General features: G+C 31.6%; 1 protein-coding gene across 1 annotated transcript in view; it reads left to right on the plus strand.

Moving 5' to 3' along the window:
- Positions 1–18909, plus strand: part of ADAMTS6 (ADAM metallopeptidase with thrombospondin type 1 motif 6) — a 286548-nt gene that overhangs the window by 97321 nt on the left and 170318 nt on the right. The window contains exons 9-10 of the mRNA XM_081281992.1: positions 13563–13606; positions 18126–18231. Coding sequence (XP_081138118.1) covers positions 13563–13606; positions 18126–18231 — 150 coding nt within the window. The remainder of the gene's footprint in view (positions 1–13562; positions 13607–18125; positions 18232–18909) is intronic.

Raw genomic sequence — 18909 nt, forward strand, 5'->3', positions numbered from 1 at the left:
ATAGCCTAGCTGTGACAGAACATCTCCACATCAGTTTCCTAAATACCTTTGAATTACAATTAATCCAGAAGAGTGGCCATCTGAACTTTCACTGAGAAACATTTTTAGCCTTGGTAATGTAAATGTCAAGGAACTTGAAGTAAAAATTAGAAGACATACTAATTTTTAGCCAATAAACATCAGGAGCAATTCAGGGATTTCAAATTTGATTTATGTAAACTTTTTTTTTTTTTAAAGTTGACTACTTATTCTCTTGAAACTAAAAGAATAGTGTTTTTGGAAGGAGGTTGAAGACTATTTAAATTGGCAGATGGATCAAATATGAGCCAAATATATTTTCATAGTACCATAATACCTTTTTATCTTAACCATATTAGGGTTAATAATTTTTTAGGTTGGCAACTCCAAGTAAAATCTTGATGATTCAACATAAATTGTGTGGCAGTTCACAGCTTCATATTAGTACTACAAATAACATCTTTCAGTATCTGGTTTTGGGTTTTGTTTTTGTTTTTTTTTTTTTTTTTTTTTTTTTTTTTTTTTTTTTTTTTTTTGTACCAGGAATTGAATTCAGGGTTATTTGGCATTTACTGGTGTTAAATTTAGAATTTGTGACTAGGGATTTTTTTCCTAGGGTGGGGTGGTATTGGGGATTTAATCCATGGGTACAGTACCACTGAACTACACCCCCAGCCTCTTACAATTTTAATTTTGAGACAGGGTCTTGCTAAGTTGCCAAGACTGACCTCAAACTTGGGATCCTTCAGCTTCAGCCTCCTGAGTCATTGGGACTCCAGACTTGTGCCACCATGCCTGACTGTGACTGGGTGTTAATAAAGATTAAAGGAAAAGAAATTACTAGTATTATAAAATGTAATTTCAAAAGACCAATGCACATTAAATACATAATGAGACTAAACTAATAAACTAGTTTATAAATATTTATTCATATTTATCAATTTAATAATTATTAAAATATCAATGACACATTAACCATTTATATGCCAAAATGCACAGTATATATACATTGTCTAAGTTTACCCACAAAACAATCTTAGGAGTCATGGTTACTATTATTTTCCTTATATAACAAATGAGAAGATGAAGTTACTTGGATCAGTGATGGTTAGGGTGGTTCTAGAATTAGAACTCACAATGAAACCCTGTTACAGAGGATATAGAAGTAGTATAGATCTTTATTTCTGCTCTCAAGAGGCTTACAAACTAGTTAGATCAAATAAAGTAAAAAAGAACAATGAAAAATATGAAATAATATATCATTAACACATAATTTAAATGCAATTGGAGCTTAAAGGAGAGATCACAGAAGAGTTAATAGAAAATAATTCATGGATGAGGCGAGTCTTGGATCCTCTTTTGGTTCCAATTTTAACTTCAAGCAGTGAATTAACCTTTCTTGTTTTATCACTACAAACATCTTTTTCATGTGTACTTTGTAGAGAATGACATCAGTGGCCAGTAGATTTTTGTGTGTGTTTGGTGCTGAGAATAGATTTCAGGGTTTCAGGCATGTTAGACAGGTGCTGTACCACTGAGCTACATCCTCAACCCCTACTAGATATTTTTTTGGGGGGTAATGAGGATTGAACTCAGGGGAACTTGGCCACTGAGTCACATCCCCAGCCCTATTTTGTATTTTATTTTAGAGACAGGGTCTCACTGAGTTGCTTAGCACCTCACTTTCGCTGAGGCTGGCTTTGAACTTGTGATTCTCCTGTGTCAGCCTCCTGAGCTGCTGGGATTAACAGTTGTGCGCCACTGCATCTGGCTTAGATATTTTTTTTAATGTCTGTTAGAACAACTTTGTTCAGATGGATCATAGAATAACATAATTTTTTTTTCTCCATGGCAAGTTAAATGTGCTAATCCTTATCTTCCATATTTTAAATGCATTTATTTTTAAACTATTTTGTCTTGTATAATTCATATCTGTAGGATGACAATAGATAACTTGATATATTTTGTCTGGCTTTCCATACTTCCATATTAGTGAGTCATTTAAATATCTAGATTTCTACCCAGTGGGAACCAGATCAGTTTAATTTTCTTGGCATTTTATATTTTACAGCTCAAAATATAATAAAGTTATCATGAAAGTTCTTTTCCAGACATTTGTCAGTAAACTTATTAAAACAGATCTAATTCAGTTAATGACAGAATAGAATGTTTCACAGAGCAAGGTAGCCCAGATAGTTATATTCTGATCTTCCATGTTTTTCATTATTGTCTGCTAAAGAAGTTAATTAGCATATGGGGAAATTTTTAATCTAGCTCTTAAAACTTTATGAGGTTTTACAAGCATTTTTGGTTTTTTTTATACTTTCACCTTCCAGGTCTTCAAACAGAATTAGGTTGGAATTTGAAGGCAATGGATCAAATTTAACAAGGCCTTCATAATCATACTTTTTCAAAAGACTCTGAATTCTGGCATTGAGTCTTTTTAAAAACAAACAGCTCTTATAGATGTCACAGTTAGGATCCCAATATTCTTAAGAAATTTTGACATTTATAATTGAAGAGAAATATGCTTTATGTATAGAGCAGCGTTAGAGTAAAATTATTGAGCAAGTTGGAATATTGATTAGAAACTCAATTGTGTCATATAGCTGGCTACAAACCATAAAGCAGTATGGTTAGAAAGCCATGATAGCATGAAGTCCTGAGGAGGATTAACTGACTATATTTAAATGAAGTTGGAAATTCTTTGGGTAGTAAGGAAATAATAAGATTAGCATGAGTTACAATATAATATTCTGATTAAAGCAAACACAGTACTTGGTTACATAAATAGGAATCCAGAACATAGGAAAGTTGAGATTATTTCACCATTATGCTCGATGCTGGTCAGGCCCTTACAAGAGCATTGTTTCCAGTTCTGGGCTCTATTGCTAAAGAAGGACATAGAAAACCTGGATAAAGTTCAGAGGAGGACCACAGAGATGATTAAAGGGTTGAAATAGAAACTGAAAAGAAAAATTTTAAAGTAACAGGGATTATTATTCCATAGAAGATTTAGAGGTATTTAATTTGTACATAAAGGACAGAAAGGCCAGATGCTCTCAATCTTCACTGAAGATCCAGCAAAAGAGAGACGAATTTAAAGTAGCAGCATGAAGAACTTAGGTTGCATATGAGGAACATTTTGCACTTAGAAAATTAGAATAGGTGACTATGGAACATATAGTATATTCTGTGATACTGCATTTACTTATATTGGTAACATCAAGTAGCTCAAAGAGCATTTGAGGCATTTATCATTCTTGTGCCTAATTTAAGTAATTTGCATTTTTGACCTTTCTCTGAATGAGGAAGATTAACAATTGATTTGTGAATTTTCACTTATGATCAGTCATTATGGAAAATGTATCTGGTTGACTTGATAAGTGTCACAAAATTTGAGTTACAATGCAAATCTATTTATAAAACAATGTAGTATGATATTCCTTGTCTCTTTTAACTCACCTTCTTTTAATCAGACTGTACTTTGGAAGACAAATGACAGTTTTTGTTTATTAACTGGTTTGATGGTAAATATCAATAAAAAGAGAAATAATTACATTGAAATTTTAAATATATTTTATTATAGATTAAACTTTTATATAACATTGAAATTAAAACATTGCACTGCTTTTTTCCCCCATGTATCCTTTTCATATACATGTTTTTTGGGGTGGGGAGTTACCAGGAATTGAACTCAGGGGCACTCGACTACTGAGCCACATCCTATTTTGTATTTTATTAGAGACAGGGTCTCACTGAGTTGTTCAGCGCCTGCTGAGGCTGGCTTTGAACTCAAGGGATCCTCCTGCCTCTGCCTCACGAGCAGCTGGGATTACAGGCATATGCCACTGCACTGGCCTTTCATATACATTTTTAAATGAAGTCAGGGATTCAAAGTCAATGTTGTTAAATTGTTTGCCTGACTGTAATTAAGAAATTGTTTATTTTTGCAAATCAACTGCCAAAGTACTGCTTAACAGAATATTGGTTGGTTGTGGCTAGATTTAAAAGACCCATTTACTAACAATAGTAAAATTCTTCCGCTTATTGTGCAATGCTTAACATGTATATTATGTTTTTCCTTTTTTGATTTAAATAGCTTCTTTGGTTTTGAGGTTTTTGAGGAAGAAGACAGAATCATCTGTGTACTTTATTTTAAGGCAAAGAGCTGTTGTGGTCTACCATGTTCTGTAAAGCTAGAAAGATGCTGTAATATAAATATAGAAAGAAAAAAAAATAGTTGTAGTATAATATGTAAAGGTATTTATATAAACTCTTTGTATTAGAGAGAATATAAAATGAACAGATCAATTTTTATTGATTATAAAGAATTTCCATTATATGTTAATATCAAATATAATCTTATACTAGAGAATGTTTTAAAATTTTATTTTTAATTGAAAATAATTATATATATATTTAAACTACAGAGCAGTTTTTTGATACATTATGGAAAGATTAAATCAAACTAATAAATGTGCCATCACCTTACATCCTTATCATATCTTTTTGCAGTTAAAAACATTTAAGATCTCTTTTCTTAGCTATTTTGAAATTACATTACAGGATATTAACTATTACTGTACTGTGCAATAGATCTCAAAAACTTATATCTCCTGTCTAACAAACAATGCCTTTGATCAACATTTCCCCATTCTATTACAAATTCTTCTTGTTGTTTTATACTTTCAGGTCCTATGTTTAAATCTTTAATTCCTGTTGATTTGGTCCTTGCACATGAGTTTTTTTTGTTTGTTTGTTTTGTTTATTGGTTCACCAACACCATTTATTAAACAGACTGTTCTTTCCTGTGGTGTATTTTTGGCACCTTATCACAAATTAGTTGACTATATATGTGTGGGTTTATTTCTGAGGTTTCTAATGTTCCTTTGAACTCTTTCTATGCCAGTACCTTGTGGGTTTTTTTTTTTTTTTCTTTGTTTTTGTTTTGGATACTGGTGATTGAATTCAGGGAAACTTTACCACTGAGTTACATCTTCAGCCCTTTTTATTTATTTATTTTTATTTTGAGACAGGGCCTCATTAAGTTGCTGAGGTGGCCTCAAATTTGTAATCCTTTGGCCTTATCCTTCCAGGTCCCTGGGATTTTAGGCATATGCTGCTGTGCCTGGTCTATGCAATTTTGATTACTATGGCTGTGTAGTAAATTTTGAAATCCATTATTGCATTGCCTTCAGTTTTGTTCTTCTTGCTCAAGATTGCTATGATTATTTGGGGTTCTTTTGTGGTTCCATATGGATTTTAGAATTTTTTTTCTATTTCTATGAAAAATGCCATTGGTGTTTTGATAGTAATTGTATTGATGACTTTGGAAGTATAGACATTTTGACAATCACTCATGAACATGTGATTTCTTTCCATTTATTTGTGTATTTTTAAATTTCTCTCTTTTGTGTTTTATAATTTCTACCATCATATTTATCTTTCACCTTCCTGAATAAATGTAGTCCTGAGTATTTAATTAATTATTTTTATGCTATTGGAAGTGGGATTATTTTTCTTGATTTCTAGAAAAGTGATTGTTGGTATACAGAAGGGCTACTTATTTTTGTATGCTGCTTTTTGTTTCTTAAGTTACTAAATTTGTTTATTAGTTCTAACAGTGTAGTCTTTAGGATTTTTTTTATCTATAAGATCATGTCAGTAGAGATGGTTTTACTTTTTCGTTTCCAGTTTGGATGCCCTTTATTTCTTTACCTTTCCCAGTTGCTCTGGCTAGGACTTCCAAAGCTATGCTGAATAGAAGTGGTTAAGAATGAGCATCCTTGTCTTGTTCTTGGTCTTAGAGGAAAAACCTTCCACTTTTCCCCCAATGAGTATGATATGATATAAGGGCTTGTTGTATATGAACATTATTGTATTGTTATATATTCCTTCCATAAAAGAGTAAAATTACTTTCTTTTTTCCGGTTATGTCTAATTAAACTTTTACTGATTTTAGAAAAGTTTCTGAGCTTCTAAAGATGAGGAATTATGACTGTCTTGTTCGTGTTTTTCTTCCTCTCGTACTTGGTAAGCTTTTAGTAAATATTTGTTAAAACACGGCTTAAATTTTTGATTTGTTAATATGAAAGAATCTTTTCATAAATGTTTACTTGAATCAAATCTATTCCACATGTACTGACCTTCTTGCCAAACATACAAGAACTTTATAATCCAACTATGCTGATACCTTAAAAATAATTTTCTTTCTATTAATGGTTTTTGAGAAATGGAAATTGGGGTTGAAAATTAGAGTGGTTATCAGGTTATTGAAATTAAAGGTATTGAGAAATGGATTTGTTGAAGTATAAATTGATATAACCTTTCTAGAAGATTTAATTTTATAAACATTAAACAATTCCTGTACTCCAGGTATTTTGCTAGATGCTGAGATACAATGATGAGCAAAACAGGGAGGGATTTTAAAGTCTGATAGTAATACTTGAATTCATGTGGTAATTGAAAGCCTGGATAGTCTCTGACATATTATAGGAATCAGTAGTTAGAAATATCTGATGTTTACTAACCCTGACATATCTTTGAGAACTAGTGGTTCACATGATCATAATAAATATATCTACGTATTAGATAGTATAACATTTGTTTGGTCTTAGGTTTTAGGCATTCAAAAGTGTCAGAAAGGGGAAACTCTGGGGGGATGATATTGGCTAAATCGTATTACTGTGTTATGTGCATGTACGAGTATGTAACAATAAATCCTGCATTTGTACACCTATGATGCAGCAGTATAAAATATGAAAAAAAGCATCAATAAGTTCACTCGAATAGATGTTATTTAGATACAGAGATCAATATTATCAAAGATGTTGACATGTAAAATGAGTCATATAAACTAAATCAAATTATTATTTATTTCAAGTCATCTTTTCCTTTTATTATTAAAGGTGGTAAGCATTCTTCCTCATTGAGTTAAAATAATCTTTCTTCTCTCCATATTACAGTTATCTTTAAAATTTTGAAGTCATTTTATAATGCTGCTCCATTGGTACACATAAAGAAAGCTTCTGAATAGAGTTATGTCTCTATAACTTGACTCACCACTGCAGAGTAGGAGGAATATTTTTTCTTCTACCCATGCTAGCTTCATAGCTGACATATTATTATGACAAAAGACATATTAAGAAGAGAAAAAGCAAATTTATTCAATATAAGTTTTATACAACATGAGAGACTTCATAAGGAAATGAAGGCTCAAGGAAGCAGTTAAACCTGAGTATATTTTTAGCATAGGTTTGATGAAGAGTAGATAGTTGTGGAGAAAAAATGACACTTGAGGAGAAATTTATTATAAATATGATAGAGCAGATATGGAAAAATATGATATTATAAATATGAAAAAAGGGTATGAGCAACAGAAGGAAAAATTTAGCATGCCCTGTTTTTTTCAGATCCTTGTCTGTGGCCCTTTATCTTCAGAGATAAAGGTATTTTTCCCCTGGTATGAGAACATACTTCTTATACGCGTCATAAGACATGCTTCAGGGGAGGACAGAAGATTCTTCCCAGATTTTATGATTTGCTTCAGGGGAAAACGTCAAAGTGAGCCTTTTGCTTCTGCTGTTCTTTCAAATTCTTTCAACTTTAAATATTCAGTATGTGAGATACCATATTTTGGGGTAGCATGTCATGAACCCCCTTCACCACCACACCTGAGAGAAACAACTGAGACAATACAGTACCTAGAACATGTTGGCTGGAAGTAATCAACATGGCTCAGTATGGCTCAGTGTTAAATAATGAAACTTGAAGTTTAGATTTTGAGTTGTTCTCTTTTCAAATTGAAAGATTGAAAAGAACTCTTTTTTACGGTGACTGTTTCCTTATCTAAGGATGGAATGTTGTTTTGGGGAAAGGTTTTAAGAACTATCTAGGTGTTTCATCATTTTAAGGTAGTTCTGTGTTTTGCAGACCTTGAAATTTGACCACATGTTTTTGTCAGTTGCTTATGATCGTCATGCCTATGCAAAAGCCTACACAAAAGTGTTAAGAAATTAAGAGTTGAAAGTATCCACAGTAAAAAAAGTATACCATTGTTACAGCCATAGAAAGCCAACTAAATTCTCTGGTTTTGGTTTTGCTTCATCAACCCAACTTCTTTGTTAATTTAGGGTAAAGGAATGACCACATTTACTCATCTAAAAGTAGAATGTTGATTTTCTTTAAGCACCAGGCTTTATGTAGATTCCCTAAAATCATGTTTCTTAATTCTTTTTTATTTGCTTTTAAGCCTTTATTTTCTTTTAGGAAAAGAAAACAAACTAAAAAAGTAGCACAGTGATAAGATGTTGCTTTCTCTCCAGATTCAGAATCAGAATCCAGATAATCTTTTCTCATTATATTTCAGCTGTTACTTTGTAGAATTTCAGTGTATTTTTTTTTTTTTTTTGTACAAAGGGTGCCAGAGATTCAACTCAGGGGCACTTATTCACTGAGCCATATCCCCCACCCTTTTTATTTTGAAAAAGAGTCTCCCTAAATCCTTAGATTCTCACTAAGTTGTTGAGGTTGGTCTCAAATTTGCAGTCCTCCTGCCTCAGCCTCCCAAGTTGCTGGGGTTGCAGGTGTGCACCACCATTCCCTGCTCCAGTGTACTTCTTAGCTTAGCTTGAAGTTTAAATTACAGCTCTGTATTTAGAGGCTCCTGCCACATCAAGTTAGTCAAGATTTAGTAGTGACTTATTTGTATATAGGGACCTGAGAGGGGGGCAATGGAAATTCCTTTCCTTCAGTCTCCCCTTTATTCAATTTATACCACAGTAGGGTACATCCTAAAAACACACCAATTATATCTTTGGGATCCCTTGCATTATCTGTCTTTGCATTATCTTCTGATTGGCTCAAGTTTGAAGGAAGAGAAGGGTTGATGGCACAGGAAATGAGTATGATACAAGGTAAAAATGAGAAGGTCAAAATAAAGAAAGAACTGAAATAAGCTGGTTTGTTATTGGTCTATTGAGACAATGGCTTAAATGTAGTACAGCTTGAATTAAGTGCCTTCTCAAGATTCTTTATGTTTGTAGCAATTGGGGCTGATAGAAAAGAGAATATTTGTAGGACAGGAAAGAATCAGTAACCTACACATGAAAAAGAAAGAAAATAGGAATAAGAAAATGGATAGAATAAGAAATGACTCACAAAAGGTAAAATATGGAGGAGTAATAAGTTTATAAAATATAAAAATAATATAATTAAAAGTAATTTTTAAATTATCAAAATTTCTCAAGTGATTACTTTGCAGACATTGAAAATTTTGTTATTTGTACGTAACACAATAGCAAGCAAGCATACACAGTAAAATATAGGAAAATATTTGTATTCAATTCTATATCAAAGTGAAAATTCAATAAAAAGTTCAATTTTTAAGATTTACTACTCTCAATTTATAATATCAATACCTCTTGATTCTACATTATTTAATTCATGGATAAAATGGTCTAAAGTTTTTATCTATGACTGAAGTCTTCCTTTTGTTCACAGAGTATTTTTCTTAATCTGTGAAATATATTTCAAAAAGACAATTGTAAGAATAGCCTAAAGAAGATAAACCTATAGAAGTAGGTATCATTGTTGATAAAGCCATATATAAATTACTTTTCTTATTTTCCTGTCATGTCTTTTTTCCATCAATCAGGTGTTTTTATTGCTGCAAACTGACCTAAGCTAATATGATTAGGCAGACTCTTAGTGAGTAAGGATTGTTATTAGTTACAATGAAGGAAAGTTTGAGGTCCAATTCCAATTACACATAAAACTATTTATCAAATAAACAAGAAAGTACAAAATGGTTCATACTCATTAAAAGCTCTGTTATTTATGTGCTCTGAAAAAACTGCATGAAAAATTCACTCAGTATATCCATGGACAAATTTTAAGGACAGAATTTTTTACCCTCCTATTTGTCATCAGACACAATAATGCTATAAACCAGTGAATGAGCATACAGGACAAATCTTAGATTCTTAAGTGCACAGCTTGCAAAGCTTGCTGGATTCTAGTGTGTTCATGGAAAGTGGGGCAGTGCCTTTAGTATTTTGCCCATCTAGAGATCTAGAACATCACTAAATTTTTCAATACAAAATACATTTTAAACATTTGTTAAACACTTTTTAGGCTAATTATCAAATTTCTCTTGTGTTGATCATCAGAGACAGGCATAGCTAACACACTTTATGACTATGTTGGCTATACAGAAACATATATAACAAAATCATTACATTCCTCCTACTCTCCCATTTCTCCCTCAGATATCTGCCTTTGTATTCTCCTTATACAACACACCACACACACACACACACACACACACTCAATCTCTCTATATATAGTTACATAAATATACTTTAAAAACTTCCCTACAATACAAACTATTTTCTGAGTTGCTTTTGCCTATGGAAAAAAAATCTGGCTAGTCAAGATAGTTATCCATCCCACCCCCACCTCTCTAAACTCATTTTTTGATATTTCATTCTAAACATTCAAGATTTCAGCCTCTCTGAACTTCTTATAGTTCCCTGATTATGCCATACCGTTTCTAGACTGTTCCTTTGAGTATTCTATTTTTGCCTGGAAACATTTTTGTGTTTTATGTGGCTAAACAATTTAAAATGGTTTCAGATGTTATGACCTATAGTTGTGTGTTTCTGCATTTTCTAGGTAGAATCATTTTTTCCTCTGTATTTTGTGTAAAACTTGATTATGGCAATAATCATTGTAATTGCTTGCAAATACTACTTATATAAATTTATATTTATTGCATTTTATCTTCTTTCCAGTTATCTTGCAGCTTATGTACTTGTGTCTTTTCCCAAATAGAGTACAGCTAACTTACTTAGGTTCCTAGTATGTGATAGTATGCCAGGGTATATAAATGCTCAGAAAATCCCATGGATGGAGGAATGAAAGTAAAAATGTTGCTCTTTAGAACTTGGTTATTAAAGATAATACATAGATTGTAATTACTTTCTGTGAACATAGAAGAATACAGTGTAAATAGAATATAAAAGCCATGAGGAGGTTACACTTTTTTCTACATAGTATGTTATAGAGAATTTTATAGTCCTTTCAGAGGATTAGGGAAACCTGAAGAAAATGCAAATGAAATCATCTTAATCTAAGGTATTTTAGTTTACATTATTGGTTGATAGCTTTAGCCTTTATAGCATTATTTTAGGGCGGTATTACAAAATGAAATAATACTCATAATAATATTCAATATAAAATAAGAATAATAACATTCAGCATAAAAGATAGAATTAAAATAACATGAGAATGGACTGCTCTGCTCTGGGAATATAAATTGTTCTTAGTTGTCTCTAATATTTTTTGTTTTGTTGACCTTCTAAATGAATCTTTTAAATGATGTATTACTTTGCACATTTTAAATTTGTTATCTAAAATGCTTTTTACCATACTTTAAAGTAGCTGCTGAGACTATAGTAAATATATTACATATTGTTATATGCTTTAAGTGAATTGTGTCAAATCTTTGGATCTGCATATTTAGCTCACCCAATCATGAAAAATGTTCACTATATACTCTGATTGTCTGACTCAGTTCTCAATGCCAAACTACTTGCTTTGTCAGACTTATTGTCTGTCAATAACAAATCTGACTTCATTTTTTAGATTAAATGCACATGTGAATATACTCCATGATAACCATTCCATTTCTGAATTATAATTGTAATATAGATATATAGATTAATTTATAAATAGGGGGACTGGCAGAAAGGCAGAGTCTTGCCAAGATGAAATAACTATCTTTCCCTTCAATTTTTCGTGCCTTGCTCCTAAGCTATTATTTCCCAGGGTCAGTGCTTCCTTGAGTTATCCCTTTGCTTTATATTCTGGAGACTTCTAACTTGGGATAATGTACCATAACAAGATTTAGGATGCATGAGATGTCTTACTTTTTCTTTTTCTTTTTAAAAGTAGAAACAGTGTAATTATGAAAGGAGAAAGACAACTTGAAAACTGGTGGATTGGAATTGCATTCTCAGATCAATTTTAGAAAAGATACATGTGGAATTTGAAGATTTGGAAATAGATTCTACTTAAACATATATATCCACATTACACATGAAAAGTGTTTGTTCACATTTTGTTTTGAAGATTTCTGGAATGAGTTGTGTCTATACAATGTGTCTATATAATGCAACAGGCATAACACACTATAATCACAAGACAAATTAACTGTGACACCCAGAAGATACTCTTGAGAGTATACTGATGCCCTCTCTCTATCTTACATTCATGATTGTTCCAAACTCTGTGATCCTATGTCTTATCAATTGTAAGAGAAGTCAAGGGATAAATATGTGAATGTTCAAAAGAGAAGGTTCTTCAAGAGGAAAAGAAAAACTCTTTCTTCAAATGTAAAATGAACAGGATGAAGAGTTTGAAATTCTAAATATAGGCAGAGGGGATTTCCAGGGATTTCAGTGGGTTCAGTAATACTAATGTCTGGATGTTATATTTGTTTCTCGAAAGTACATTTTGGCCTGTTGATTGATGAATAAAAGTATAATTCACTACTAGTTCCTGCCCAATTAATATTGATTAGCTATTCTTTATATACAATAAAAGAGAACTTTTACAATTTGTATTTCCCTCTAGTTTCTGAAAATTTTTTACCTGGAAAAATTTTCTCTTCTAGCATAAAACATAGGAAATAAAAGTTATCAGTCTTTTAAATTAGGAACTCTAAATACTTTTGGCTTTAAAGATTAATTTATTAGGATATGATTATGAAAACACTTAAAATGTACAACAACATTGATTTAGCATTCTAAATGTAATATATTTTAAAATATGCAATATTACTTTATGGATTCAATTTTTTTTTTTAGTATTGAGTTATAATGCAGCATTAGAGTAAGTCTGACCACATTAGGAAGGCTTTCTATTGAGCATTTCATTAATCTGTTTGTAAAATCACTTTAAAATATTTGTATTTTAAGCATGCTTAATTGCTGGTATACAACTAGGGGAAATATGTAGTATCAATTTAATTTCCTTTGCTGTATTACCTTGTCTTTTTTAAAAAACAAGAATCTGTGTTTGAGTTGAAGGAACCCCAAAGAGTGCTTATGACTCAGCAACATCAAACACAGTCTCTGGATATAATAAGAAAAAATTCAGCAGTTTCAAAAGAGCTTGGGAATAAAAAGCCACCCATTTACTTTTTTGTAGAAGCAGTAGCAGTCTACGGAAAAACTAGAATAGCTTCAAAACAGTATGGTAGATAATTTTATGGAACTTTCAATTACAAAAATCCAGTTTAACCTTCTTTCCTACTGGCAGGTGTCCTATTGGCTTGCAGCCAGAGGCTGGGAGTGCTGTGCAGCCTGCTGTGTCCCCCCAGAGTGCTGACAATGCTAACACTACAGCTGGCTGCTCATAATTGCATTGATTGTGGTCTGACAACCAGAGTGCCAAGAAAGAAATGGGATGAATATACAAAAATATTTTACAAATTTGATCAGATTACAAATTTCACCTCTTTTTTTTCTCCTCCATAGATATGATATCTGCACTTATAAAAATAAGCCCTGTGGAACACTGGGTAAGTGGTTTTTTATATATATAGGTATATATATATATATATATATATATATATATATAGAGAGAGAGAGAGAGAGAGAGAGAGAGAGACAGAATAGTTCAGATTATCTTGCTGGACCAATGAATACTCTTTATTATTAACTTGGTCATTTTCTTTCCTGGTACATCTGAAATTATTCCTAAAAATTGTTAAACTTGATCTTTGTGGCCAAGGACCTTTTCATTTAGTAGGAAACAAATATTTACTCTCATAATAAAGATTATATAAATTTCATTAGCTTTCCCTCCCTCTGATAAATGGAATGATGATTTAAAAACAATTTACAAGATGATTCAAAACCATTAACTAATAATTACAAATCAAAGTTAGCATTCATTTTCATATAATCTGTCACTGTAATGTATTTTCTTAAAATGCCAAAAGGTTTGAGAGCATTCAGCATCTTGAAATTCAATCTATTAAAGGAAAGGGATAAAAATCTGGAGATACTTAAAGGGAATGGCTCAAGAACAGTACTTCTTTTGGTACCATTTTATGGAAGGAATATATCCCCATAAATTAAAATATTATTGGAAAATTTTAGTACCCTGACAAAAAAATAAAAAGACAATTTTGTAAAACAGTATAGCCAGAGGTAAAGAGAGAATATAGGATTATCTTTTTGTGTTTCTTAAATGTCATTTGCTATTTTAAAAGCATTTTGTAATACTCTAGATTTTCTTCTTTTTTTAAAGTTTTTTTAGTACGCTAGAATTTTTAAAATATTTTTTAGTTATAGATGGACACAATATTTATTTATTTATTTTTATGTGGTGCTGAGGATTGAACCCGGTGCTTCACACCACAGAGCTACAGCCCCAACCCCAGTATTCTAGATTTTTAAAAATAACATTTTGTTGCAGAACATAATTTCATATAGGTTAATTGCAAAAAAAAAATGATGGGAGAGTAGCTTCACATTGTATTAAATAACTAAGCAACTAACATTATTTTATGGAGTAGGAACTTTTATTATGCGATGACTTTTTTAATGTCAGAGACTTTTTATAGACTCATTCATAAGTTAGGCAGCTAAAGGTTAACACTCTGGTTTCTGTATGATAAGCCTCAGTTTTCTTATCTGTAAAGGAATAATTTATGAAATTGATTGTTTTGCACAACCTAATTATTTTGGGAAGATATAATTAAAGTCAATGTAGGAGAAAGGGTGCTATCCAACTTCCTGGACAGTTCATTAAAACATCTTCTCAAAGGTTGGAATTTCTCTTGATGATTTTACCTACCTTTCCAGGCATCTCCTACCCTACTTTCTTCAAGATTTATGGCTACAGAAGAAATCCCAATTAGCCAGTGCTAATGATTTAAATGATTAAAAGCTTGCTAGTCAAAATACATATCACAAGAAGAGATCTTTTTGCTGAGAAAGTTCACATCAGAAATATTTTTTTTGGTAGTGTTTTAGGTTAACAAGACCATTGAAGGGAACCCTGAACTGGAAACTAACTGGCTTTTACATTTTTAGTGCGTTACCTTTTACAGTTTATTTAAGCTTTATGATTCTCAATTTTACTAGCAATTTCTTAACAGATTTTAACAATATTCTTAACCTTTTATTATAAGAATATTGTTAAAATCACTTTGGGAAGAAAACATGAAGGTATTTACTACAGAAGTACTATAAAAGTGAACAGGTCTTATTTAATGTAGAAATTGTCTATATGGTTTCACTTAACTACCTGCCTGTGCGTGTGTGTGTGTGTGTGTGTGCGCGCACACGCACTTATGTATATATGTATATATTTTTTAGTAACTTTCATGTTGGTTTTTATACTGATTTTGCATACATATTACATATATATAGTATATGAATGAAATATGTGTATATGTGTTCATATATCTCTATATAATACACACACATTTTATTCTGCCTGCTTTTTAAAGGTATTTACATTGAGATACATTCTTCATTGTGACAATAGTAATACTACTGTGTAGTATTTTTATTGTCATTATTGCCCAAAACTTGAGGCAGTTTTCTATTCTCTTTTTAGATTTTTTAATAATGTGTTCAAAATGCAATAGATTATTTTTCTTTAGAATCAATACATTAATCGGTATATGACAATGATTTTCAAACTCAACATAAATTATTTTCAAATTATAGACCATTATATATTATTTTTTGTACTATGTCTCATAGTGAAAACTGAATGAACAGCATATATAAATATATGTGTGTGTGTTTTGACCTTCATCTGTGGAAAATATATTATCAGTATAGATTCAAACAAGTTATTACTTTTTAATAATTTAATTTACTTTAAATTATCGTTACTTTTGTAGTAACTTTCATGTTGATTTTCATACTGATTTTTGCATATTTTCTTGCTTAATAACTTTGATGATCAATTCTAATATGGCTAAGTAAGGTTTAAGGGTGTAAACTGTGGCCATCAAACTAAGGAAATCTAAATGACCCAAATAATAATCAAACCCCTATTAACACAATCACACATAAGAACTTTGACAGCTTCAATTTTATAGGAAGCCAGAAAATGGTGGGAGCTTGTGAAAATATATTAGTGTTTAAAATGTTCTCATTTTAGTTAGGACTTACCTTTATGTTTCAACAAGTAATAGTTATTTTCCAAATATATTTTTTCTTAAGTTGTTCTTTTACCAAAGTTAACTATTTTATATAAGATATCAGAAGTAAATCTGTGCTTATAAATATACCCTGGAGAGTCATAGAGAATTCTTAATTTGAAAATAGAGCTGCATGACCTGTACCAAAAAAACAACCCAGCAGAAACAACAACTAAGCCAAAAAAAGATAGCCTGTGGAGTAATATAGGAAAATAAAAGAACTGTTCATTTAGCAATAATTGTTTTTAACAATTCTTTTTTATTTATTTATTTATTTTTGGCCTCAGAACAGGAATATTGCTCATCATGACTTTGTCTTCCCTAAGACAGGTCAAATTGAAACTGATAGCTTAAAGCCAGATAATGTGTTACAAATTTTTTAAATTCTTCCTCTGTGTGCATGTGTGTATACCTATGTATGTGTCTTTCAGTGGAGATTTGGAGTGACATTTACTAAATATTTTTGATTAGCCAAGAAAATTGATTCATTTTGCCCAATCCTTCCTTTAAAAAAAAAAAAAAAAAAAGTCCTCTTTTTTAGGCCCAAGACCTCAAGGGAATGGAAGGGCAGCACAAGAGTGTCATCTGTTTTATAACAACTTTGAGGCAGAAATCAACTAACTCTTGCCAAGCCCATATAAAACAGGGAAGGCAAACTATTAGTACATCCAACAGGGTCCTCAATTCTGTTCCAATGTAATTGTTATATTGATGTTTATATTAGAAAATACAGAGAAACACAATTTCCAGAACTTTCTTGTCAGTAAAAAATATCAACTGAATAGCATTCATTGTTTGCAATTAGTGCAATGGGGAAATTGTACTTTAATACAGAACATTAATAATGATACTCATTGAATTTAATTAACTTTTGGTGGGAGGTAATTCTTAATATTTGAGTGACAGTAATATACAAATTTTTTTTCTTCTTTTCCTTAAACGTCTATTAAATAACTTTTCATCTCTGTGTTAGTATATTAAGTATGATTTGGCATCTATTTCCTAATAACAAATGATATCTTTTGCATAAAAATTCTGTTTTCTTGGAACTGTTTTAAGTTCTATACTTATTCACAGAGCATGATATTCATTTGAAAGTAAATATTAAAGCTTTTACATACTGAAATTCCCAAAGGGAGAATACCTTGAGTAACATAACATTTCACTAGAATCAGCAAGTTAACACCACAGTTTTTGCTTTATTAGTAAAACTCTAATGCCTTGAAGCGGGTCGGGGAGAGGAAAACTACCTTGAATGTATGAATGACTTTCCTCCCATTAAAAGTACTAACAGAAATTGTTGTATCACTATCAGGACTAATTTCAGAAGATTAAAAATATGCGAAAAAAAACTTCCCATCTTTCAATTTTTTTTCTCCTTTGAATCATTCATTTTGTTTTTATAAAAATGTCATTAAAAAATACGAATTCCCCCCTCCCTTTTTTGTAACTAAAAAGTTGCTTGTATATTTTTATGAACCCACTAAACTTAAACAGATCTCTTTAGAAAAATAATGTGGATATATTTTGCTTTCTACAGCCTGAAGAATGTTAAAATAGAAATGCTTTCTTGAATTCCCTCTTCTGGCTCAAGTTACTAGGTGGTCCCAAGTTACCAGAAGTAAAATTTATAAATCTAACCCCTCGTCTAGACATTTTCCAGCACTGACTGCAGTTCAAAAAATATTAATGTCTAGCCGGCAAAGTGAAATTCCCCCCAGTGATTTTGCAAATGACTAGAAAGTTAACCTTTTGCCAACTGCTCCTTCTGTGCATGGAGGTTATTAAAAAGAATCCAGGCATTTATAAGTATGGGCTTTTTAAGACTGAAACACCTTGGCTTGACCCTTTGTGTCTCTTTCTGTTTATTCAGGCTTGGCCTCTGTGGCTGGAATGTGTGAACCTGAAAGGAGCTGCAGCATTAATGAAGACATTGGCCTGGGTTCAGCTTTTACCATTGCACATGAGATTGGTCACAAGTGAGTGAGTTTAAGAAAATCAAAATAAATTTTAGCACTCTACTCTTGAGCAACTTGTAACTACTGTGTGGAAAGCCTATGCTCAACTACATTTTACAGCCTTTTTGCCTGATTTCAATAGAGAATCATCTTAAGACTTGGAAACTAGTTAAATAAATTTGTGATTCAGTGCTATCTTAGTGATAAATGCACCACACTTAAATATTAAAAACATACTTTTTTTAAGAGAGAGACAGAGAGAAGAGAGAGAGAGAATTTTTTAAGATTTATTTTTCAGTTTTCGGTGGACACAACATCTTTATTTTATTTTTATGTGGTGCCGAGGATCGAACCCAGCGCCCCGCGCATGCCAGGTGAGCGTGTTACCGCTTGAGCCACATCCCCAGCCCTGTTATATACTTTTTAAATACTTTAGCTGTCTCTCCAACACCTAGATCTTCATAAAGCCCAATTATTTAAATGATTGTTCTTTCCCTCAAGTGACAATATATACATGTTTTTAAATCTTTGGCACCACTACCATAAAATGTACTTTTAGTTTCCACTTTTCCTACTCTATGAGTACACCTTTTCTAGGTATAAAGTGTGTGCAGTGACTGCTGTGTAACCTGTATTTTCAGCGTCACTTGTATGTCATTGCAAGAAAAATAAAAAGAACTGAAAAAGAACTGTTACAAA

The sequence above is a fragment of the Spermophilus citellus genome, assembly GCF_964194105.1.
Source record: "Spermophilus citellus genome assembly, chromosome: 1".
NCBI lineage: Eukaryota > Metazoa > Chordata > Mammalia > Rodentia > Sciuridae > Spermophilus > Spermophilus citellus.